This window comes from Balaenoptera musculus, chromosome 6 (genome assembly GCF_009873245.2).
Source record: "Balaenoptera musculus isolate JJ_BM4_2016_0621 chromosome 6, mBalMus1.pri.v3, whole genome shotgun sequence".
Classification (NCBI taxonomy): domain Eukaryota; kingdom Metazoa; phylum Chordata; class Mammalia; order Artiodactyla; family Balaenopteridae; genus Balaenoptera; species Balaenoptera musculus.
In genome coordinates this window covers 62,654,395-62,681,439 of record NC_045790.1, presented here as the reverse complement: position 1 = coordinate 62,681,439, position 27,045 = coordinate 62,654,395, and the positions used below count along the sequence as shown (strand labels likewise).

General features: G+C 42.7%; 1 protein-coding gene across 2 annotated transcripts in view; it reads right to left on the bottom strand.

The window, feature by feature from the left end:
- Window positions 1-27,045, bottom strand: part of LOC118896310 (histone-arginine methyltransferase CARM1-like) — a 255,491-nt gene that overhangs the window by 80,469 nt on the left and 147,977 nt on the right. For both annotated transcript variants that reach the window (XM_036854083.1, XM_036854084.1), the window contains exons 3-5: window positions 22,495-22,601; window positions 21,406-21,510; window positions 2,836-2,946 (exon numbers count right to left, since the gene is read on the bottom strand). In XM_036854083.1, coding sequence (XP_036709978.1) covers window positions 2,836-2,946; window positions 21,406-21,510; window positions 22,495-22,601 — 323 coding nt within the window. The remainder of the gene's footprint in view (window positions 1-2,835; window positions 2,947-21,405; window positions 21,511-22,494; window positions 22,602-27,045) is intronic.

Genomic DNA, 27,045 nt, shown 5'->3' with positions numbered 1-27,045 from the left:
GACCCTCTGGGTAAAAGTGTCCATGAGGGTAGCCCCGCTCTGCGAGTAGCCAACAGTCCTGCTGATGTGTTTAATCAGGCTGAGAATTCTCTTGGAGAAACCAATCACACACACAGTTCCAGAGCGGCCCCTCCCATGGTGTGCTGGTGATTACTGGGAACATGTGCTGGGACATAGTTCTGAGGGAGACAGGACTATGTCTAGGGAATGCACCACTAGCTCGCTCTTCCTCTCTTCCCTTAAAATACTACAACCAAGGGTATGAAATTTTAAAAAATAACTATCAAGTATGTCTCAAACTACCTTAAATACATGAGAAAACAAACCATATGAGAAAGAGGAAATCTCTAAATTAATGCCTTTCTCCCTCTCTCTCTCTCTTTTTGGTGTCTGATACAAGAGACAACAACAGGATCAATCTCTTATTAGAACAGAAGCTCTCTGAATATAGGAATACACCTTCGTCATTTCCGTTTCTCCTGTATCCCCCAAGAAACAGACTTGTGGGATGCAAGTGAATGAAGATGTGATTAAATGAATGGGCAACACCTGAGACAAAGTTCTACCCTCAACTCCTCACCCTTAAGACTGCATTTTGAGATCTATTAAAATCGAAGCAGAGGCATTTTTATCTATGGGTTCTCTCTATATAAGCTTGTATTTTCCTCTTTTCCTGTTTAGAATTCCACATTTAAATCTTATTTAGAACTCCATAAAGAGAAAAGGTGAGGTACAAAACTGGGAGAAGACATTTTTCACATGTATAACTGAATAGAATTAATATCCAGAATATAGAAATCATTTCTACAAATGAATTAGAGTTAGTATAACAATTCAAAAGAAAAATTGTCAAAAAAATTGGAACAGGTATTTCACAGAAGAGAAAGTACAAAGGGCCAAACACTGTGCAAAAATACTCAAAGTCATTAGTGAGTAGAAAATACAAATTAAAACCACAAATACGTAATAAACACCAGATTGGCAAGAATTCCAAAGCCTGACAGTATCAAGCGTTGACAAAGTTGGAGAACAATGGCACTCTCGTTAACTGCTGGAGGGAGTGAAAATTGGAACAACCACTTTGGAAAACAATTTGGCATCACAGAACAGAGGTGAAGGTATACGTGCCCTATTACCCAACAATTCTACTCTTGGGTATATACTGAGAAACTCCAGCACAGATGCAGTGGGGAGTGTGTATAAGAATATGCATAATAATACTTTTATAATGGTAGCCATCCAAAGTCCATCAACAGCTCAGTGCACTGAGCGTTTCATATAATAGAACACTATCCAGCATTGAAGAGGAATAAACAATGGCTGTATGCATCAACAAAATGACCCTCAGGAGAATCACGCTGGGTGAAAAAAGCAAATTATAGGATACATACATTATGATTCCATTTATGGAAAGTTCATAAAGGATATGTTTTTAGGGACAGAAACATATGCGGTAAAGCTATAAAGAACAGCGAGAACGTGATTAACAAAAATTCAAGACAGTGGTTACCTCTATTTAGGGCAGAAGAGAGAAGTGATCAGGACAAGACACATGAACCTTTAATGGAAATGCTAATGGCCTATCTCTTAAAAGACATAGTTGGGACTTCCCTGGCTGTCCAGTGGTTAAGACTCCACATTTCCACTGCAGGGGACATGGGTTGGATCCCTGGTGAGGGAACTAGGATCCCGCAAGCCACGTGGCACGGCCAAAAAAAAAAAAAACAGACGCGGTGGACACACATTCATTGTATTGTTGTTCTTGACACATTTTACAAACGTACACATTTGTACACATTTTACAAATATTAAAATGTACACATCTTACAAATATTCTTTTGTGTGCCCCTAATAGTTAATAAAAATGACTCTTAAGAATTGGTACGTAAGCAAATGACCAAAAATATTTTATCCAAGACTTGTTGGAAGAAGAGAGTGTAACAACATGCCAGCCATCAGGCCCTGGCAGTCTTTCCTTCCGAACATGCCATACTGTCTACTGGTCTCTGGCCCCTTCTGGGTCATTCAATCCAAAACCAACCATCACTCAGAGCTAGCACTTGTCCCAGGTCGGAGGAAAGTTTCAGGCTGTTCCTCAGAAGCAGCAGCCCAGCGTCCCTCTCTATCTGCCATTCTATCCCTCATTTAAATGCAGGCATCCTCCAGGTGTGAATGACAAGCACATTACCTTGTGCGTGCATGTGCACACACACATCCAGCTCTGCAGCTTGACTGGGTTGTTATTACATCCAAATATTACTGAAAGCTATTATTACTTGACTCTTGACTTTGACTTATTCTCCAATATTTGTACACATTTTATAATGATAATGGAGTACCATATTTAGAACAAAGCATCTCCCTGTCCTCCAATCAGAACCTGAAATCTGAAAAAGCTCCCTGAAGCACAGACATCTGTCCATGCTCCAACTACAACCATGTAGCAACAGTCCCTTAAACCAAAATTGAAATTTAAAGTGACTGGTGCAGTTACTGTCAGTACAGCATTTAAGAAAAAAAATAAACCTAGTTCCAGGGATGTCTGACTCCTCACCTCAGTAGGTCATTAAAGATAAGATAGCATTCATCTCCCCCAGGCCCAAGAAAGTTTTGTTATAATTTTAGTATCGTGAAATTTTTAAAATAATTGTCTTCATATCAATTACTACAGTGAAGGCAGGCTCTTTCAGCAGTAACATCCCAACAGGAAAAAAAAAATCAGACAGGTAAAACAAAAATTCTTCTAAAATAACCTATGTGGAAGGTCCATCACTCAGTCCCCTGAAGTCTACTGAAGACCTAGTTAGTAACTGCTGTAAAAGTACAACCACTTACCTCAGCATATTGTGCTACTGAACTGGCCTCAACTGCATAGACTCTCCGAGCTCCGGCCTGCACAGCAAAAAATGACAGTATTCCTGATCCACAACCAACATCTAGAACAACCTGGAAGGAAAGGAAAAGACAAAAAAGGGGTGAAAACACAAACCGGAGCTTAGCTGTTGGCATCATGCCAACTTTGAGCATTGTGAGCAGACAAAGTACTAGCTTTGATTTTTACAAGTGGTCTTACCTTGGCCAAGTTATGAATCTCTGTGAGACTTCTTTTTCTCCTACGTTAAATGGGGTTAATAATACCCACCTTTTAAGGTTTACTGTGGGGATTAGTATGAAGTGTATACAAAGCACTTAGTGTATAATTGGTGTTTTTCAAATTATTGTTATTATCACTACAGTTTCTTTGTTAACATGGTTTACTTTTAGGATGTTTAGGGCCAAGAAAAGTAGTGGGTCATGAATGAATTTGCTTACCCTACCTGTCAGCATGAACAAAATGAAAACTGTCTCAAATAATTTTTAGCATTATATACATATATACATATGTATATGCAAATTATATGTGTATGTATATGTGTGTGTATATATTCAGGAAAAACTGAAGATAGTCTTTAAAAATCCAAAAGTGAGATATGTGCTTTTTTTTTTAGGCCCCCTCCAAAATGTTGGGGAGGTTTATGTGGAGGGTAGGAGGGTACTAAGACAGTGGACACATAGAATTTACAGAAACTTCTTTCCAGAAACTTCTATTCTCTGTGTTCAGACCTAGGACTTAAATCAAGAAGACCACCATTCACTGGCACAAAGGGACCAACCAACATTTGGACCTACATGCTGTGAGGAAGAGGAGGACAGTCTGGATTGGGCCCCTGGCCCCATGCACAACTGAAACTGAGGTCTGAAGCTCAGTCTGATCGCTGAAATCTCAGGCTCCTGTATTTCTGTCTCATCAGTGACTTTTATTCTTAGCATCTTTTAGCACTAGCTTTGAGCAAGGCATTTCACTTGGCTCTAAATCCTCACAATAAATGTATGACTAGATAGCCTTATTATGGCCACTTGTGAGATGACAAACTGAAAATCAGAGACATTGAATGAGCCCAAGTTCACCTAGCAGTAAGTAGGGGAGCCAGGAGTTGAATCTGGGCACTTCTGCCTTCCAAGCTCACGTTCTATAAAATCACACGTTGATTATTTAATTTCACTTTTATAAATCTGATATTTTAACCCAGCAATACCAATAGGCAATGAATGACAAGGAAACAAAGTATTACTTTTTTCAGGAAAATTTATGATATATTTTTTTTTTACTTTGATAGTAGGAAAATTTTTCCAAAAAATAGGAAATATCAGAGGTTGTGCATGTGTGTATCTGTGTTTTAATTGCAGTATCACACTGTGCTGACACAGCTACGGTGCCATTATTCTAAGAGAACATGCTGTTAGTAATGGGTTCACGGTGCTCACTTATATTAATCCTAGAGCTGTGGCTCTATTCCATATGGTCTCCTAGGTTGGATAATTAGGAGCATTACTAATTTAAAATGTCACCCAGTCTCTGGAATTTGCTGTCAGGCTGTCTATACTTTTAGAAATACCACTATTCACTTCTCCTCATCTTCCCTAGGAAATACTTCATCTTCACATGGTCCTGGTTTATTGCAAGAACACCCATGACTGCTGTCTAGAGAGAGGAGGCTGTAGGTTGGAGAGTGCAATCCATGGTCCCCTAAAAAGATGCACCACATCCAGAAGAACCTTTCCAGAGCCTTCTTCAATTAAAAATATAATAGGACTTCCCTAGTGGCACAGTGGTTAAGAATCCACCTGCCAATGCAGGGGACATGAGTTCGAGCCCTGGTCCGGGAGGATCCCACATTCCACAGAGCGGCTGAGCCCGTGTGCCACAACTATTGAGCCTGTGCTCTAGAGCTTGCGAGCCACAACAGCTGAGCCCGCGTGCCACAACTACTGAAGCCCACACGCCTAGAGGCCGTGCTCCGCAACAAGAGAAGCCCCCGCAATGAGAAGTCCCCGCTCGCCGCAACTGGAGAAAGCTTGTGCAGAGCAACGAAGACCCAACGCAGCCAAAAATAAATAAATTAATAAATTAATTTAAAAATATAATACCTTAGATACTATGCTCAGTCCAAAATATGGATACAAAATTAAGATACAATAGAAATTGCACCTGCTTGCTCTGGTGACAGGTGTCCTAGAAATGTGTGAAGGGAACACTTTGTCTTTTATTAGTGTGCCATGAAGCACATCTTAGAGCAGTGTTTTTCAGTTCTCTTGATCCTGCAGACTAAAAACCAAAGAAACGTTTTACCACTGGGAGAGAGACATCAGACAGAGGGAATGGGGAGAGAGAGAAAAATTCAGAGATGGGAGGGAGCCTGATATGGTTCAGCTTTTTGCCAAATTAGGCCTTTTGGTAGGAAGATGCATTGACAGGCCCAGACCCTACCTAGAGAAGAGTTGAAAAATTATAAACTGTTGTCCAAATACCTTATTTCGATAACTAATTTCAAGCCAAAACAACCTTATTCATTTGGCTATTTCAAAACAGAGCATAGCCCTTGAAAAAGAATCTGATCTTTTGCTAGCATTATCCAGATAATGCCATCTGTCTCCCGCTTGTGTGTATATGTAAAAAGTTAACAAGTGAATTTTCAGTCTGGGGCTTGGAGGAGAGGGAGAGGGGAGGGAGGGACATTCTGCCCCGTCTACGTAAGCCATGAAATGTTGGAAACAAAGCTGAGGAAGGCTGAGAATTCATTCTCTGGTGAAAAACAAACAAGTCCAAGCAAGTATTTAGGCTCTAATGGAAATACACTCCTTCAGCCCTTTCCAGCTGGGGTTTCCCTGACTAGGAGAAGACAGGACATTAATGCAGATAATTCTGTTACACCGTCTTATCCGGCACCTCAGGAAGCCTTGGAGCTGCCTCTCATCACGTTTTCTTGTCCTCACAGAAGATTATATTGAGCCCATTTTTTATTCTACCATTGGTAGGCCATCACAGAACTGGGTATGTTTGAGGACCTTGGCAGACATTAAGTTATACTTTCTTATCCTAGGGAAAAGTATCTCACCTCAGACAGAGGCAAAAGAGAGTAATAAAATCCCTTTCCACGTGTAAAGCAGTTGCCAGTTTCCAAAGGACGTTCCCCTGACACTATCTATTTGAGCCTCATGCCCCCCTGGGATGGAGAGTACATAGTTATGTCCCCGTTGTACTGAGAAGGAAACAGGCTTGGAGAGACTGTTTCCAGCCCAAGGTAACACTACTGGCAAAGGGCAGAGCCGGATGAGGACCCAGTGCTCAGCTGTCTGTAGCACCATGGCCATCTTTCTGTGCGGCAGAAGATGGGAGGAAAGGGTGGACCGTGAAGAGATGTAAATCTGACCATACCACACCCTAAACACTTCCGAAGGCTCCACGCTACTGGACTCCGGTTGGGATCACCCAAGAGAAAAGACAACACGAGGTCAGAGGGAGTGAGGACAGTGAGGTCAGATGACTTACTCTCCTGGCTTCCTCCCTCCCGGGTCTCCATGCATTGGCTGTGTCCCCTCTACCAAAAGCCACAGCTCTTGCTGGGCTTCCATCTCTTATAGCTATGACTATTCTCTCAGGTTTCCAGCAACTACCCCTTCCCCCTCCCCCTTTAGGCCAAGGGGTGGTAACAGGTCCCCACTCTTGGTAGTGCCAGGGTGCTTCACCGTACCGTGTTGGTTCCCTTTACTCTGCCCACGTCACTGTAAATGGTCCTGTTATTTAACTCTTCTAAAACACCTTGTCGGGTGTGCCTTGCCTCTCCTGCAGGAACCCTGGCTGATACACCAACTCATCCTTCAGATCTCGAACAGCTCTCTCTCGGGAAGACTTCCTTAGCCTTTGCTCCCCTCCCAGGCTAAGTAAAGTCCTCCAGCTCTACGCTTTCTGATCATCACCTACTCAAACCCTTCCTTCATAACATTCATCACAGTTATAGTTTTTCATTCAAAGAGAGATTATTTGATTAATGTCTGCTCCCTCCCCTGGACTGCAAGCTTCATTAAAGGAGAGACCTCTATGTGCTTCTTGGTCACTACTGAATCCCTGATACAGCATGGGGTCTGGCACACAGTAAAAACACTCACTAAATCTTTGTTAAACGAACTGAATAAATAAAAATATGTCTCACTACCACAGATAGGGAACAGATTCACGATCCAAAAGGTACAGCGCGAATCTGTTACCTCCCTGAGAAAGTACCTTCTACCAGCGTAACACATCCTCTTCAATCTTGTGATCTTAAGCATCCTTCAAAGGATGACTTTCTTGGGACACTGCCATATTGTCATTACATTACAATCCAGTTAGCTCTGGTATACAATGTTCCTCTAGAGAGAGAATTCATCCTCAGCTTCCCCTGGATACACAGGCAGTAACTATAAAAATGGCTAATTTGGAGCTTATATGGGGCAGCACCAGAAAATGGTATGAAATCCTTGTGAGGACTAATGGGGAAAAGTCAACAATTGGTCCATGTAACAGTGGCCAAAAGTTCTGTGAATTTATTTGTAAATAAGGTTTTTAAAATATTAAAAATATAAGGTCATTTTGCTTGTACAGATGATTTTAATTACATGCTCTTATGGTTTCCTAGGCAAAGAAATCCTGCCAAATGTTTGAACAGGTCTAAAAAGCCCCAAGAGGGTTCAAAGCTATTTATTTGGATTCACTAGGCTAAAATTAACAAAGAACATCCAGGTCCTTAAGAAAACATGAAACAAAACTACACTTGAATAATAAAGTAAAAATAAATATGTACCATTATTTTTATACTTATTATGTACTATGCTTGTTTAGTACTTTTACCTTATTTACTCGTGATGACAACTATCTAATGTGGGTACCATTATTTTCTCCATGTTGCAGATAAAGAGACTGAGAATCAGATGGAGTTGAAGTCATACACTTAATAAATGGCAGAGATGAGATAAAAACAAATGTACCTAACTGAAACCCTATGCTCTTAGCCATTCCCTTCATTTTTAATTCTATTTTCTGTGTTGTTCAGGCTACAGTAATATTTGTCCCATTTAGCCTTCTTTTCACCCTAGCAGTTTTATAACTGTCTTCCAATATTGAGGTCCTGATTATCCCACAGTCAATTCCTCCAGTTATGCAAGTTATTATTTATTCATTCTTTCTTTATTTGCTTGAGCATATCAATGGCTGCTCTGAATTGCAATACCCCAACTGTCATTTTTGTATGCCTTATACTCTGAAATTGTGTCCTACCCACATGGCACTTCCACAGCCATTGCTGCTTCTTCCAGCCATTATTTTATTACATCTGTAGATATCTCCACTGAACCACTCCAAGTTACAAGTACCCCACGCTCTTGCATTATCATGTACTTTATCATCATAGTTACCTGCCACGGGCTCCCTACCCCATAGACTGCGCCCAACTATTCCAACATCCAAATTGTTGACCAACAGGGTGACTGAACAGCTTCCAAGCAGAAACAGAATGAGGGAACTACACAGCCTTTTGCAGTCCATCACATCTCTTACTCTAGCTTTTGTCAAAGAAGGAAAATTCCAAATCACTTCAAGAGTTGCAGAAGACATCCCTTTGATGGCCTTTGCAGCTTAAGCTTAAATCTTGTTCAGATAATTAGAACTTTCTCTATGGCAGAAGAATTCTGCTGTGATAGCTCCCCATAAGACAGAACTCCACATCTGCTGTGCAGTGAAACTTGCTTTCAACAAAAGGGTTGCCTGTATTTAAATAATGAATAAATAATACTTATGAGCACCCTTGTTTCATTCCACCTGGTCTTCTGGCAGCGGATAGATAAACTCTTCACCAATCTTTTAACCACCCTTTCACCAGTTCTCCAACTATTTTTCTCTATTATTACAGAAAATACAAAGATGCTGATCACTCCTACCTTCTCTCTCCATGATTAACCCCCTTCATATGCTGCCAATAGACTCAGACTAGCTCACTCAGCTCTAAACCCTCAGGCACTCAATCACTCACCAGACATCAAAAGTGTCTTCTATTACCCACTGTGCCAAATACTGCTAGATGCTGGGAATGCAAAGTTGAAAATAACATGACTGTCTACTAGGAGAAGCATAATGATATGTTACAGTGGCAACGATAGTATTATATAATGGACCCAGTGAAACTATGAAGGAGGATTAGTCTACTCTACCAAGGATTCTGGGAAGACTTCACTGAGATGACCCGAGGAGTGAAAATCAAGAGGTAAGTCAATGTGTGCCATCTGAATGGAGGGAGTGGCAGGAGAGCAGTCTGAACAAAGGCACCCAAGAATGACAGAGCCAGTCATGTCTGGGAGGCAGTAAATTTTCTCAGGAGCATGATGTGTGTGTTAGAGGTACAAGTGGGGGCATGGTTGAGAAATGAACATGGCAAGAGCAAAAGCTGATGCTTGATTGTAGATGGTCTTGTATACGACACTAAGAGCTTGGACTTAATCCTTAAGCAAAGAAGGATCATAGAACAGTTTTCAGTGGAAGAATTATTTCATAGTCGTATTTCAGCAGCATCATAGTGGTGGCGTGGATTGGAGGGCACAAGATCAGAGGTTGCAACGCAGACAGTGGTGGTTCCTAATTAACATCAGTCCCTTCTTACTTCCTATCAGAACCTCATTTTATTGCGTATTTATCCTCCTCTGTGTGGTTAACCATCCCCAGTCCCAGGGAGGGGATCCTGATTGGTCCAGGGCAATCATAAGTGGTTCTATTTCTCTTGCCAGTGATCATTACACTTGCGTGTGTGATACAATATTGTTAATGAGACCTGAGGGGAAGTCTGTTGGGAGCTACTGGAAAGGTTTTCTCCCTTCTAAGACAGACGTAAGAAAGATGCTGCTTCCTTCTTGGACATGGTTAAACTGAAATGTGATGCTCAGAGAAATTGGATTAAAACACCTCAGAATCACACTACCTCCAACATTTTAGCCAATTTAAGTAGGGATTTCCTCCTACTGGAGGCCAAAGCTATCTTAACTGGGACAAGTAGGGAAACTAATTGGAAAATATTTGCAATCCTCCAGGAAAGATATAGTAACAATGAGAACAAAGAATCAGCTGTGGGACAAAGGGGAAGAGAAGGAGTTGCAAAACTGCTGGATTAATAGAAGCTAAAGAATTTGGAAACTGGAAAGGAAAAGTCTAGCCTGACTCCCAGGTTCCTGGCTTGGGGGATGTTTATAACATCTTCAGTTTTTGCAGCACGCCAGAATGGAATGCTCGCCTTGCTGGCCGGCCAGAGTGGCCCTAGGAATTGCTTGTACTGGTCTTTGAAACATGGAGCTGAGTTTCATTGCTGCTGCTACAGCTGAAGGAGTTTGCTGCAGAGGCTTCTCCTGTTCCCTCACATTGCTCACGGGTACAATAAAACAGTGCCCACCTCCCTCACGCCACATGCACTTTGTCCCTTGCCTCCTACCGCAGTGCCCTTGTCGCAGCTGAGGCATGGGGCAGGCACGACAGTACCCACTTGGCACGCATGCACGTGCACCATGGAGAGTAGGGAGTTAACACCCTGCGGGGGCGTGCTTCACCAGTGGGAGATGGCAGCCAATGGAGAAATCATTCTCCTTTTCTCCTCCGATGAACTGTTTGAAGACAGAGTGGCTTCATACGACCTCCCTGAAGATGGCCGGTGACAGCGAGTGATCGGTTTTTCATCAAGCTGTGGCCAGCTCAGTAACGCCCTCCCTCACACCTGCTCTCCCTCCTGCTCTGCCTCGCTCCTGCTCCACTGAGATGGCCCCCCCTAAGAAAGTACTACCACGTAAGCCTTTGCCGCATGATCTGTGATTCAGGGAACTGAGGCTAAGAACGTGGTGCTACTTAAACAAAATTCAACATGTTTACTGACATTTTTCTGTGATTCTGTCTTTTCCGGGTTTCTGAACTTCTAAATTCTAAACCTAAGCCATCACTCTGGAGTTGAGTGATTGTGTCAATACCTCAGATTTAGGAAATCAAGCAAAAAGAAGATACAGGCACAAGCTCTTAAGTTCATCAATGCTCAATTCCTGGTTCAGTGCTGGAAAAGACCAGGTTCTAGTACAGCAATTTAACTCCTTTTTACTGACTTCATCCTATTTATCCACTTACATTTTTATCCTGGAAAGCAGATATTAAAACAAAGACATCTACTTTAGAAGTTACTGTTGCATAGAGTCTTCTATATAAGCCTTTAACAAAGTCAGTCGTTGCTCCAAACTGGCCCTTCATGGCACTGTCTTAGAGGGAATGGGAAAGGTTTAGAAATTCAACCCTAGGATGTTTCTAAAATGCCTTGACTTTAGTGGGAAGGGAATCCACCAGGCAGAAGTTAATAGTAAGTTAGCCATTAAAACCATACCAGTGAGATATTGATTTTTTTCAAACCTCTTTTTTTCCTAGTTCCCTCCCATGCGGAGCTGAGACACTGAGAATTTCACCTTAGCAATCTGTCCCTTCTTTAATGATTTTGCAAGAGTGGTATCTGGTATGACAGTCATTAGTGCCACTTACCAGATATTTCTGGTTCTCCTTATGGGCACATGGTAGAATTGTATCCCTTGCTCTCTGGGAATTAGGAGTGACCACATGACTTGCTTTGGACCATGTAATGTGGTCAGAAGTTAACATGGGTCACTTTCAGGTGGAAGATTTAAGAACCAGGAGTGTGCTTTGCCACGCTCCGCCTCTCTCTGCAACAGGAACTAGTCATGTTTCCCATGGAGGCTGCTTCCTCAGCCTGGGTCCTGGAGTGAGAATGAGACAAAATACAGCCCTTAGCTAACCTATAATGGATTAAATGAGCACGATATAAAGCTCTATTGGCTTAAACCACTGAGGTCTGGGGGTTGACTGTTACAGCAGCATAACCTAGTTGACCCTAATAAGCCCAGTTAAGTGCCAGTGATTTCTGATTCAAATTTCCCAGTATGTCCGCAGAATTCTGATGCTGTGCTGAGATTTTGGTACAGCAGTTCACTAAACTCTTATAGCCATCATGTGTTAAGTGTTCTTATCCCATTTTAAAATTAACCCCAAAAAGATTAAGGTCACATGTCAGCATCTTGAAAGGTACAGAGACAGGCTTGGAGCACAGCTATCTTGACTAGAAAATCCATCTACTGCATTAAAGCCCCTAGCTCCCTCTTTCCCAAATGCCCTGAAAGACAGTCTGTGATCGTTGTTTATTCAGTCTTCTTGGCTCTCCTTGAAAGCCGCACTTTGCTTTCCTACCAAATGAAAGCATTTTCCTCTGCTGATTCTGGCATCTTTCTCCAGTACTCTTACAGGAGCAGATTTTATTCAGGCTCAGGAGAATCCTGGCACAGACACACCATCTGCTTTACTCACATTCAGGAAATCTATGTGGACACCCCCTTAGAGCTTAAGGGGCCAAAGAGATCAGTTAAGACCAAGATCCATTTTCTACCTCTTTCTCCTCACCTGTATTACAGAGAATTTATCCCAGGGATGAGTTTTTGTGATATATGACCTAATGTGAACCTTGGCCTCTGTACTAGGTCGAATAGTGTCCTCCAAAATTCATGTCTACCCAGAACCTGTGAATGTGACCTTATTGGGAAATAGGGTTTTTACAGATATAGCAAATTAAGATAACGTCATACTGGATTAGGGTGAGCCCTAAATCCAATGTGACTGGCGTCATTACAAGGACAGAGAAATTTACATAGAGACACAGACACATGGGGAGAATGCCATGGGACAAAGAAGAGATTGGAGTGGTGCATCTACAAGTCAAGGAACGCCAAGGACTGCCAGCAACCTCAAGAAGCTAGAAGGAGGCGAGGAAAGATCTTCCCCTGGAGGCTTCAGAGGGAGCATGGGCGTGCTGACACCCTGATGTTGGACTTCTGACCTCTGGAACTGTAAGAGAATAAAGTTCTGCTGTTCTAAGCTACCTAGTTTGTGGTAATTTGTTATGACAGCCCTAGGAAACTAAAACGGCCTCCAAAGTCCAAGCCATAGGGAAACACACACACACACACACACTAGACAGACAGAGATATACAGATGTATCAGAGATCATTTTTCACTATCACATCCTGCCCCCACACACGTTCCAAAAATCACATAGATAAAATAAAATATCAGTTTGATTATCAACCTAGAACATATAGAGAATGGCTTTATGTTGCTCCCAAAATCACTGTGCAGTCCCGGCAGACGTGAGTTCGCATATAGCTCTTCCACTTAGTAGTCGTGTACCTTAAAGCAAGTTAGTTAAATTTATGTATCTCTGGTCCCTTTATCTATACTATCAGGCTAATAATACACCTTGAATTTTTTTGTCATGTGGTGTGGCGGGCGTTTACCATTCTTCTGTGACTCTCAGCATCTGAACCCCCTTCCTATGCTTGGAGAATGTCCCACTTCTGGGGCAGCACCAGCCCCCAACTTGGGAAGTTACAGGTGTCTGCTGCTCTCTTCCAGCACCCCTGAAGCTAAAGCATAGGCATGACCGGGGCTCTCCTGATAAGATGCACTTTGCACTGTGAAGCTGGCAGTGTGCAGACGCAGGACAGCACAGAATCCACTCAGGTGCGGTCACAGCCACCTCCCGGTTCCAGCAGCACAACAGAGAAAGGTTCTAAGGACAACACTCCAGGGCAGCAGCGGGTGAAACCTATGCAGGTTGCGGTGCCCACGTCTGGCTGCATGGAGGTCTCCCAGAGATCAATTCTGCAGCATGATTCTGGAAATTATTTTTCGCCTTGTAGCCTCCACGCCTAGCTCTCTGATGATCCCATATCCTTTTTGGAAATTCTTTTTTCTTTTTTTCTTAAATTAGCAGAGTTGGTTTCTGATGCTGGCAGCTAAGAACCCTGACTAACATGCAAGGATTAAAATGAGATAAGATATGCAAAGCACCTAGCAGGAGTCATGAGTTACTTCCTTTCTTCCCACTTCCCTCCACAGTTCTAAATGAGGATGCTGCTGTCAGTGGTTAACAGCACTCAGGGCGAGATGCGGAGGATTCGGAGAAGAACGGATAAAGACACTGCGGCACACGCACACAATGGAATACCGTGCTGCCTTAAAAAAAAGGAGATCCTGCCATATGTGACAGACAACATGGGTGAACCTGGAGGACATCATTCCAAGTGGAATAAGCCAGACACAGAGGGACAAATACTGCATGATTTCACTTACATGAAGTATCTAAAAGAGGTAAACTCTTAGAAGCAGAGAGTAGATTGGTGGTCGCCAGGGGTTGGAGAGAGAGGGAAACAGGAAAGTATTAGTCAAAGGGTACAAAGTTTCAGTCGTGCAAGATGAACAATTCTTGAACTTCCCTGGTGGCGCAGTGGTTAAGAATCTGCTTTCCAATGCAGGGAACACGGGTTCAAGCCCTGGTCTGGCAAGATCCCACATGCCGCGGAGCAACTAAGCCCGTGAGCCACAACTACTGAGCCCGTGTGCCACAACTACTGAGGCCCATGCGCCTAGAGCCCGTGCTCTGCAACAAGAGAAGCCACCAAAATGAGAAGCCCGCGCTCCGCACGAAGAGTAGCCCCCGCTCGCCGCAACTAGAGAAAGCCCGCACGCAGCAACAAAGACCCAACGCAGCCAAAAATAAATAAATTTTAAAAAAGATGAATAATTCTTACTTCCTAGACATCTATTTCACAGCTTAGTGCCTACAGTTAACAATACTGTATTTATTACTTAAAAATTTGCTAAGAGAGTGGATCTTATGTTAAGTGTTCTTATCACAAAATATTAATAATAGTTATCATTATAAATAAAGAGGACAGGAGGAAACTTTTGGAAGTGATGGATATGGTTATGGCCTAGATCGTGATGATAGTTTCATGGGTGTATACTCATCCCTAAACTCATCAAGTTGTATACATTAAATATGTACAGCTTTTTGTATGTGCTTCATACCTCATTAAAGAGGTTAAACATTTTTTCAGGAAGCAAGACCTGTTTTAACACATGCCAGCACGACTATCTGGCAGGCCTGTGCTGCAGCCTTTATTCCATCGGTGATTAAGGTTGGGCCTCATTAGTGTGCCAGGTTAACCAAATAAAGTAGTAGCAGTGTTTTAAAGTCAGAGAATTTCAGAGCAGGATCAGAGGTGGACTCAAGGACATTCGACCACACTGATGATAAGTCCGCACCAAAGAAAACTCAAACTGGAAGAGCCAGAAGCTCAGGCTCTGCAAATCTGAATATCAGCTGACAATCTGAACAGGCTGCTTTGCATGTTTGTTGTAGTTATTTATGTTTTCTTTTAAGCCTTCAAATCCCTGAATCCCTTCTGCCTAAGCCAACCTCACTTTTGGATGCACTAAGCAGCTGTCGCAACTGGGAATTCTCTCCTTTAGTGAAAATGCTGATTTAAAAAAAATAATAAGCTCCCGGCTCCTGCTTACTCTCACAAGTTTCCAGCAACTGGTGCCCTGACAAATGAAGCATCAAAACATTTCCAAATTAAAACCCTACGGCTCACACAACCCCACACAACCCCGTACCCTCAGCAGGATGGACTTTCCCTGCTTGTTCCAAGTGCACACTCAAAAGAAACTAAAAATAGCCATATGGCAATTAACAGAAACTCTGAGGAGGGGGGAGGGGGTAGGTTCCAGCAGCGTCAGTTTCCTGGATAGATTCCAAATGGGGTTCTCAGCCAGCAGTGCTCTGGCCAAGGAAGGATTTTCATTAAAACTGCATGGAGGAGGCAGAATGAAGAAATCAAGATTTGAAAGATTTAAAATTATTGCAGCGGTAGAAACTATAGCACCATCCCCAAGACCATCAATAATAATAATACTTGCTATTATGGACTGAGTTGATATTTTAGGCCATGTACTAAGCACTTCCTATGCATTGTATCATCTTGATCCTGCAAGGACTCTAGGAGGTAGCTGCTACGCTCACAGATAAGGAAATTGAAGCCCAGGGGCTTTAGATAACCTGTTCAAGACCTCAAGGCACACAGGATAAAGGTCTATGGCACATGCACAGCAGGTGGCCAAGCTGGAGTTTGAACTCAGCTCTCTGGCTCCAGAACTCATGCACATAACCAAGGTGCAATGCTGCCTCATACCTGCATGGGGATGTTTAAGTAACCACAATGTTTTCACTCCATCCTTAAGCCCAGAGAAACAAAAGTCTCTCTTGGCAATTTCAACCAACCTTCCCATGGCAGTGCCTTTCAGAGGTTATGTGCATGGGCTCTAAAGTAAGGTTAACTGGGTTCAAATTCTGGCTTTCTCATTTATCAGTTGTATAAAATCAGGTAAATTATCAACATTCTCAGGTCTCAGTTCTCTCATCTCTAAAATGGCAAAAATATTAGTCTTTATGTAATAAAGTTGTAATGAAGATCAAAGGAAACTGCTATAGACTGAATTTTTGTGCCCTCCAAAATCCACATGTTGAAACCCCAATCCCCAATGTGATGGTATTTGAATATGTGGCCTTTGGGAGGTAATTAGGTCACAAGGATGGAGCCCTCATGATGGGATTAGTGTCCTTATAAGAAGAAACAGAGGAGAGCTTGCTTCCTCTCCCTCTCAGCCATGTGAGGATACAGCGAGAAGCCTGCTGTCTACAAGCCAGGAAATGAACCTTCACCAGACATCAGCTCTACAGGCACATTGATCATGGACTCTGAGAAATCAGAGTTTGTTGTTTAAGACACACAGTCTATGGTATTTTTGTTACAGCAGCCTGAACTGAGACAGAAACTGTATGGAAAGCTCTCAGCATGGTGCTTGCAGATACTTGAGTTGCTCAATAAATAATAGCCATTGGTATTGATCATTCTAAACCCATGCCCTTTTAGGGAATCAATTTCAGTGAGAAAGAACACAAGAGCTTAGTAAAAAGGTAGCATCCTCCATGGACTGAGGGGTCATTCGAGGAGGGTCTTCTGTATGATGAAGAAAACAGAAAAGGATTTTTAAACATTTTGGATTTGTGGTGCATTTGACAGATTTGGAGTTAGTGTGACCAACTATCCTAGTCTGTCTAGGACTGAGGGGATTCCTGGGACATTAAAACTGGGACAATTTGTTCCTTCAGTTTCCAGTGGGGAGGAGATACTTACTCCTAGGAGTGGGCAGTACTAGAAGCAAAAGAGGTCATCTCCCCTTCCTCTTTTTATCTCCTAATAGGAGTGACTTATCTGACTGGTGATGCTGGAAAATGGTTTGGGCTTGCATAGCTGGTACTTGGAAGGGGCCAGCCTGCCGATCCTCTACCCAAGCATGTGCTCTTGAGTCCCCCAGGTGGAAGCTTGCTGGGCAGGCTCTGGACTTGTCTGGGGAGACCACATGTTCAGCATACAAGTGAGAGGAAAAGTTCAGTTTGAGGGGGGAAAAAAGGGGTAGGAAGCCTTATGTGGATACAGGCCCAAGCCCCATTCTGCAAATAGCATTACCAAAAATAAAGCTGATATTGTGATTTCTACCTGACATCTGTGTCTATTTCTAAACTGGTTCAGAACTCAGAGGGGGAAAGGGATATAATTAATTATCAGTCATGTGATTAATTATCACCTTCATAAACCCCAACAGATGGATGCCTATTTTATTTCACTGGCAGAGAAACCCATTTCAGGCTGGCAGGAAAAAGGTATTTTGTAGAACCAAATGAGTTTAGAGGTGGGAGTGACCTTAGAGATGATCTGGTCCAATATCTTTGTTTTTACAGATGAATGACAAAATCTATATGAAATTCTGTGAAAAACTCATCAAATGCAAGGAATTTGGGGGAGTGGTCTTTAGAAGCTATAACCAGAATTAAAAACAGATTATAGATAATATAGAAAATAGAAAATAGATTATAGATTAAAACTAAGCAATTTCGGGACTTCCTTGGCGGCCCAGTTGTTGAGACTTGGCCTTCCAATGTAGGGGGTGTGGGTTCGATCCCTCGGGGAGCTAAGATCCCACATGCCTTGCGGCCAAAACACCAAAATATTAAAAAAAAAAAAAAAAAAGCAGCAATATTGTAACAAATTCAATAAAGACTTTAAAAAATTGGTCCACATGAAAAAAAAAAACTTAAAAAAAAAAAAAAGCTAAGCAATTTCAGAAGGAGAGAAATTTCCCCAAATAAAAGAATTACAATCAACAGTTGAGAGTTGAATTATTTTAACTGATGAGAAACCTGTAAGACTTAGGTCAGTAAGACTGCTTATCCACAACCTTGAACACCAGGTAAGGTGTCAAAAGAAACAAGCTTTTCCCCTCCATCCTCACCTTGCCTACCTACCATAACCTGGTCCTCCTCATGAGGAATGCTTATTACTTCCTCACTGTTCACCAGGAATGCCCCACTGGCAAAGCAAGGGTCCTGGTACCTCAAGACATATGAGACCCTTTGGTCAAGCATGGCCATTTCTGGTCTTATCTTTTTCTCTTACCATCACCCTCATCCACCAGAGTACCTATATTTGACTTCTTGAAAATGTCCAGTTTTGGGTAAGCAGGAGAAAGCCCACTTTACCCTGACTCTCCCACTGAATACAGCTATAAAACCTGGACGGAATGCATGCAGCAGCTACTTGAAGCCTCTGAAAAGTCAATAGTAGCAGGGAGACTGGGAAAGAGGATCAGAACTTGAAATACTACTGATCCATACCCCCTTACCCTCACCCGTGGCCTGAACTCAACACACCAGAAACGGACACCAGGGTGCAGGCAAGAGAGCTGCAGGAGGTGTCCTCTGTTCTGGCTCCAGCTGCGAGAAGGGGAACTCCAAATGCTCAAAGAGAGTGTGCAAATTGTTCTTCCCTTGCTCTTCTTTTTTCTTCTCCTCTCCCCTCCCCTCTCCTCCTCTTCCTTCCCCTCCTTTCTTTTCCGTCCCTTTCCTCCCTTCTTCTATGCTCCAGCCCCCAGAAACCTTGTGGGGGTCATAGCATCACATCAGCCCAAACTATGAGACAGGGGAAACTCCCTCTGCCTTCAATGGTGCCATAGTTCCCAAAAACTGGGGCCAAGCCCCACTGCTTTTTTCCCTCTCTTTGTCCTCTCTCTGCTTGGCGACACCTAGGCGAGGTCATAGACGTGCACGGCAGAGTGAGCTTTTTGTCCAGAGACTAAAAAGTGGTCCCAGGGAACCAGAAAGTATCAGGGAGATCATGGAGTGGAAGGAACTGGGCAAAGAAACCCCATAAAGTATTTTTTAAAATAAATTCCTGTACTCACCCCTCAAACTATACATGCATGGACCTGATCATGAGCACATCAAAACTCTGAGAACTCTGCCTAGGTGCCAGATTGACCATCCAGTGACTTGCACATGGAACAGAGCCCAGCTGCACTGCTAAGGCTTTGAAAAGTGAAATGACACGGGAACCAGAGCCCTTGGAAAATCAACTAGTGGCGTGGAACACGCAGTCCGAACCTAACCAGGTTGAATGCATCCTAAATCAGAAATATTAACTCTCTGCATAGGCTTTAAACAAGACCCAGAGTCTCATAATATTCAAAATGTATGGAAAACAATCTAAAATTCTTTGGCATAGGAAGACTCAGGAAAATATCAATTCCTTGGGAACAGATAATCAACTGAAGCAAACACAGCAGTGACACAGATGTTACAATTATCTGGCAAAAACCTTCAAGTAGCTATTATAATAAAGCTCCAAGCAGCAATCATGAACACTACTGAAATCAAGGGAAAAATAAATAGTCTCAGTCGAAATATATGACATAAAGAAGAGCCAAATGGAAATTCTGGAATTGAAAAAATATAACCAAAATTAAGAATTCTCTGATGGGCTCTATAGCAGAATGGACATGACAGCAGAAAGCAACCCATGAGCAAATCAACTTCTAGCTGGGGGCCTATTTATCACTATTTTTTCGTGCGTCTTCTCTCTACCTTAATTAACTATTTCAGCATCATAAACTACAACACAATTTAGTGGCTTGAACGAGAACCAATGTATTATTTCTCCCAACTCTGTGGGAGGGTTGGGCAGTTTCTCTGTTGGTCTTGCCTAGACTCATTCGTGTTCCTGCATTCAGCTGGAGGGCTGGTTAGACAGGAAGGTCCAGGCTGGCCTCAGTTATTGGTCTGGCAGTTGGTGCTGGCAATTGACTGGACTGCCTCACTCCTCCTCCAAGTGACCTCCCAACCTCCAGCAGGCTAGACAGGGCTTCTTCACAGTATGGTGGTCTCAGGGTTCCACCAGGGTGAGCCCAGAAGCCACAAGGCTCATGAAGGCCTAGGCTCTGAAACTCACACAATGTCACCTCTGTCATATTCTGTTGATCAAAGTACATCCCAAGGATTGCACAGAGATAAGGGATAAAAAACTAAACTATCTCTTCATGAAAGGAGCAGCTGTACAACTTTGCAAATGGGTGTGGATGCAGCGATTGGGATCCTTATTTCAATGTTCTACCGCATTCCTCCTGGGGAATTAATGCTGCAAATCTCAAAGGCCACGGGTCTACAATTACTATGGCAGTAGAAGAGACTGTGAGGCCCAGAGAAATCTAGTGTTTGCCTAAGATCACAGAGCTACTTAATGGGAAAATATGAAACTAGACCCCATGACTGCTGATTCACTGACCAGTGACCCTGTTTCTGAGATGAGCTGTATAGTATCTTGAACACCTTGGCTGTTTAACAGGTGGTAAAATAAGGGACAACACTTGTACAGAGTGTTAGCAATCATTCATCATTCAGATCCATTCTGTGAAGGAAATAAATGCAGGCACTTGTGGAGTCCATGAAAAAAAAAAATTGAAGTAAAGTGACACAATAAGGGCTATTCATTACGTAGCAATACAGCTCCTAACCTGTTCTGTGCACCAAAACATAGTGCATTCAGTCTCTTGAGTTCCTGGCTCTCAAAACTTAATTTCTTTACTGAGGTAAAGTTCACATAACATAAAATTAACCATCAACCATTTTAAAGGGTACAACTCAGCGGGTTTTGGCACATTTACTATGTTATCCAACTATTACCTCTGTCAAGACATTTTCATCACCCCAAAAGGCAAGCCTGTACCCACTAAACAGTCACTCCCCAAGTCCCCCTCCCCCAGCCCCTGGGAACCACTAGTCTGCGTTCTCGCTCTGGACTTCTATTCTGGATGTTTCCTATAAATGGAATCATATGCGCTTTTGTAGCTGGCTTCTTTCACTGCATATGTTTTCATGGTTCATCCACACTGCAGCGTGCATCAGCATTACATTCTTTTTATGAATAATATAAATACAAACAATATTCATAATATTCCATTGAATGGATATACCACATTTTATTTACCTATTCGTCAGTTAATGGGCATTTGGAATGCTCCCACGTTTTGGCTACTGTGAATAGTGCTGTTATGAACATTCACGTACAAATAGTTATCTCAATACCTGCTTTTAATTCTTTCAGTTAGTTAGGTATACAGTCAGAAGTGAAATTTCTGGGTCATATGGTAATTCTATCAAAGCTGAATGTTCAGTCTAGTTTTTTGACAAGGCTTCTTAAAATGGTTTGAGATTAATAACCTGCTGCCAGCATTACCTTATCTCTAAAGTCAGTGTGGTTCTGGAGGATGGCTCTGTGGTAAGTGGCTGTCCTCACAAAATCTTGCATCATGTTCTGCTGCTGGGAAAGGCAGCCATAAAACTGTAAGGAAGAGAGAAGGACAGGGAGGGTAAACACGCCATGAGGCAGGACCTGCACGAGTACTTGGCTCTCACAGCCACCTGGGTCAAGGCAGGCTTGGTCTAACGCATCGGGGGGCCGAGGCTGTGAGACACCCGTGACCTCTCCACGCTGGCCCTATTTGTAGGGCCCACAACTCTAAGGAGACCCCAGAACTTTGCCTCTTGCTTCATACAGTGGATTCAGACCTAGACCTTGACCAGATTGGCGCCCAGGGTCCCCTCCCAAAGCAGAAGCTGAGAGAGCACAGATCAAGAATAACAGAGGCAAGTGAGAGAGAAAGGGGCCAGGGCCAAAAGGGATGGCCCTGATGAGTCCCATCAGCCTAGAGAGAAAGATGGGCCTTGGATAGAAATCCCAGGAGAGGGTGGGGTGGGGTAAAGGCAGTGACGGTGGCGATCCTGAGGCAAGCCGGTTGGGTGATGTGGTACGTATAAATCCATGAGCATTGACAGTGAGTAATAAATATCATCATTGTAATGGCCACCATTTGGTAGAGTTTTCTATGTGCCAGGCACCATGCTAAGTGTTTCACATACATCCTCTAATCAAATTAAATCACCAAAACAATCAGATGAAGTATGTTCCTCAGCTGAGGAGACTGAGGCTCAGGAAGATACAGCCACTTGCCCAAGTCCTGACAACTCGCTAAGTGACAGAGACAAGGTACCAATCCAGGCGATGTTGTTGCTGCTGGTCAGAGGACCACACACCAGAAACCGCTGCGCTCTCGGGACTTCCCTGGCGGTCCAGTGGTTAAGCCTCCCCGCTTCCAAGGCAGGGAGCATGCGTTCGATCCCTGGTCGGGGAACTAAGATCCCACACACCGCGCGGCGCAGCAGAAGAAAAAGAAAAACCCGCTGCGCTCTCTTCTCCACCCACCGCCTCGCCCAGGTGTGTGTCACTCTGAAACGACCCAGTTCCACCTGGGACCGCTCCCCTGACCTGGAAGTACTGTGCAGCAGACGCCTCTTCTGTCCGCTGGCTGAACACTGAGTATTCCTTTTCCTCACGCCGGCATCTTTTCACGGTATTGGAAAATGCGCTGAATTCTGCAAGGAGAAGAAAGCAGATCCACTTCTACACCTTGGAAACCACAGCACTCACCACTGCACTCTTCACAAAATTCCAGCTGAGAAACTGTTAGAAGATTAAAACGGCGTGTTCACCTCTGAACACACGCGTGACGAGGAACGGCAAGGCGGGGATGGGTACTACTCTGAGGTGTGACACCCTTATTTACACTTGTCAGACATATTTGCATTCAGAAATGTCAAGTTTGAGACCATAATGGCACACAGGCAGAGTCTGGGCTCACTGAATTCTCCTGGTACGGTGCTAACAAAGCTCATAGGCTTATTCTCAGTACGTGCTCTGAGGAAGGTGATTGTTGATGATAAGAAAAATAAAATATATGTGAATACAAAATATATATGTATATAAGTGAGTATATATATAAAATCTCATTCTATCATTATAGTGACAAGTTTTGTTTTTTATTTTCATATTTAGTATTCCCTAAGCGTATAGAGAAAAGGTAAAATAACTGGGGATATGTGTATACAAGGGAATGCTTTCTACTGTGTGAGGAAAAAAATACAGAAGTGAAGGCTCAAAGAATCCCAGAACTGATATTACTAACAGATAACACAGTATGCACAGTGGTCAAATTCTGTGACTTCTGCCTTAGAAATGTCTCTCAAAGTCCCGCCCAGTGGTCCTCGCTGCCTGGGGTCTCTCTCCTCTCCACTGCTGGTGCTGTGACCGGGTCTCTCTCTTACAGCCCACCTGGGATCCCTAATGCCCACCCAGTCCGGATTCACCATGAGCTCCAGTCCCTCACGTCTGTCCGCCCCTGTGTGTGTGCCCTCCTCACCCCCATTTCCTGCACACATAAGACCTGCACTACACCCTTACGCGCCCAGCGTGCTGCTGAAGCGCTTACACATTTCCAGGTCAGCCTGGGCCTGGCCTGGCTTCTTGACTTTGAAACCCCTGTCTCTTCTGTTTGGATTACCTTTTGACATGAAACTCCTATTCATTCTCCAAGATTCAGTTCAATAAGCATTTCTTCACTGCTGTGTTCTACAACACCCATAGGCAGAATGAACTGCTGTAACACACTGGGCCTCAACACTTGGCTACAAACCAGAATCACCTAGGAAGAATTTTTTAATGTAGGTGTTGGACCCTCCACCTATACTGAGTAATTCAATGCTCTGGTAGTGGGGAGAAGGCATCTCTATTTTTTTCAAAAGCCTCCAGTTAGTTTTCATGTGTAGCCAGGGACCAGAACCTGTGCTCTCATCTTATGCTCTCAGCTTACCATCTTATTTCATATTTTACCCGATTTATCAATTTTTAAAGTGTCCATCTCTCTATATATATCAAACTCTTTCAGGGCATGGTTTGGGGGCACGGTGTCAAGCCTTATTTATCTCTAGTCTTCAGAACATAGTGCTAACATAACAGCCACCCAGTAACAGGTTGAAAATGTGAATTCAATAAATTTGGGGAAATGATAAATGAACTTGGTGAAATTGTTTCAATTCATCTGTCAATAGATGAATGGATTAAGAAGATATGAGATATATATATATATATATGAATATCATTCAGCCACGAGAAAAATGGAAATCCTGCCACTTGCAACACCATAGATGGACCTTGATGGTATTATGCTAAGTGAAATAAGCCAGAAAGAGGAAGACAAATACTATATGATATCACTTATATTTGGAAACTTTTTTTTTAAAAAGTCAAACTTATAGAAACAGACAGTAGAAAAGTGGTTGCCAGGAGCTAAGGGGTGGGGAAAATAGGGAGAGGTTGGTAAAGGGGTACAAACTTTCAACTATAAAATGAATAAGGCCTGAGGATCTAATGTATAACGTGGTGACTACAGTTGTTAACATGTATTATTATAATTGAAATTTTTTTTTTTTTTTGGCTGCATTGGGTCTTCGTTGCTGTGCGCGGGCTTTCTCTAGTTGCAGCAAACAGGAGCTACTCTTCGTCAAGGTTGCGGGCTTCTCACTGCAGTGGCTTCTCTTGTTGCAGAGCATGAGCTCTAGGCACACGGGCTTCAGTAGTTGCAGCACGCAAGCTCAGTAGTTGCGGCACGGGGGCCCTAGGGTGCGCGAGCTTCAGTAGTTGTGTCACACAGGCTCAGTAGTTGTGGCTCACAGGCTCTAGAGCATAGAGTCAGTAGCTGTGGCACACGGGTTTCATTGCTCCATGGCATGTGGGATCTTCCCAGACCAGGGATCGAACCCGTGTCCCTTGCATTGGCAGGCAAATTCTTAACCACTGCGCCACCAGGGAGGTCCCTATATAATTGAACTTTGCTAACAGAGAACTTAAATGTTCTCAACAAAAAAAGGAATAATAAAGTAAAATAAAATACAATAAATTCTCGGATATACTGAAAAACAAAGATGATACTGGATACTATTTACCCAGCTCTAGTCTCCTGGCACCTCTCCAATTCCCTCTGAGTTCTCAGAGATTGCCAGCAGTGGTTTGTGTTACCCCTCTGTGAGTTCTTTGAGTCCTGGGCATCTCAGTTGTTTGGGTTTTCAAAGCCTATGGTAAACTCACTTGTCCAATAAATAGTTTTTTGAATATTCTCTACAGTTTCAAGTCTCTATCCTTTGGGGGAAATTTTACCTTTAATACAGCCAAAAGTAATGGCTGCCTAATTTAGTGACTAGGATGTGTGGTGAGTTGCAAAGTACCATTTTGGGTTCAAAAGCAAAATTTTGATATAAAGTAATAAGGATAGTCTGCTCGTGTATCTCACCAATTGTCTTCAAAGGAGAAGGTGAAAGAGAAGCTCCAAAGAAGTTTTGTGTTACACCAGCATTCATGCAATACATAAACAGCCTTCCAAAATCAATACTAATTTGGATGTATTGGCTCTGTGTTTGCTATTTTTAAAAAATCCAATCGTATTACATTATACACGCTATAATCATCACTCTGTAATCCTGGCACAGGGACCACATTTGATAAACCAAAAATCAGGGTCTCTAGTTTGACCAGTTTGGGATGTACTTACGGGATTTAGGAAATTAGAAGTCAGATATTGGCAAGTCCAGGAATCAACATCAATTAACTCTTGACTATTGTGAATTCTGTCACAACGGCTGCCAAGAGAATGTTCTCTTCACAAGTCACCCTTACCTTTATTTTAATGGTTAAATTAATGTGTGTAAATAAAAGAAATGTCTGTGTTTCCACCTGATGTATAACGATAGAAAAAAAATCACATATTAAAAAGGAAAATAAATTTAATTGTTTATTTCTCCCCTTTCCTCAGTCTCCAGAAGAAAGGACTCTGGTAGCCACTAAAGACCCTGTCTTAGTCCGTTTGGGTTGCTGTAACAGAGTGGCACAGAGTGACTTATATAAATAACAGAAATTTATTTTGATTATAAATGAACTATTCAGTTCACTCATTTATAATCAGTAGGAGAGACTGTCTAGATGTTGGGGCAGCTCTATGATTTGGGTCTGTAACATGTAATAACTGAATTCAGTACCCTAGTTTTATGTTAAGCTATTAGGATTTTCTTGATAAAAGTTAATCCCCCTGCCTCCCCAGCCTACCTGTATTTCTCTTAATGACTTCTGGGTCCTGAGCTCCCTGTGCAGTCTGAAGAAGGTATTGCAGTCAGAACCATGTACTGATGATAAAAGCCTCTGGTAGCAATAAAAGTTGTCCTTAAAAACTGTTCTGGAGGCTGGAAGTCTGAGATCAGGGTGCCAGCATGGTCAGGTTCTGGTGAGGGTTCTCTTCTGAGATGCAGACTACAGACTTGTGTCTGTGTCCTCACATGGTGGAAGGAGCAAAGGAGCTCCCTGGGGTCTCTTCTGTAAGGATGCTAACCTCATTCATGAGGGCTCCACCCTTATGATCTAATCAGTTCCCACCTATACCTGAGACTGCTATGCCTTTCTCCGGAAACACACATAGAATATATCTGTATAGGAAATTTCCTGAAATTCAGCTTGCATTTATCTAACTTTGGGAGCAGGAATGAAGAAGGTATGGAAACTTTTTTATGTGAATATTATGTTCCTCTTCATTAAAAAAAGAAGAAAAGAACAGTAATACTGACATTTAGGAGTTCAGACGGTGAATAGATTTTGACTTAAATTGCACCATAACCAAAGATAATTGATTCTGCCAGTGATACCTAACTAGAACTTTTTGATTAATTAAACTTTCACTGCCAACTGGGCCCAAATACTTTAGTTCACACACCTCTGATTAGGAAATAAATAGGAGAAAATAAATCCTTGATTCTAAGGACCATGAAACCAGGAGAAGCAGAATTGAATGGGGGCACATGGTCAGTTTTGTTCCCTTTTTTGTATACTGACTATAGGAAAATAGATACCTTTTACTTCCTTCCCAGTAAAAAGACCTTAATCTGGCAAATCTGAGCTGATGGACTAGACAGAATTCAAATGGGCTATTTGTAAATTATT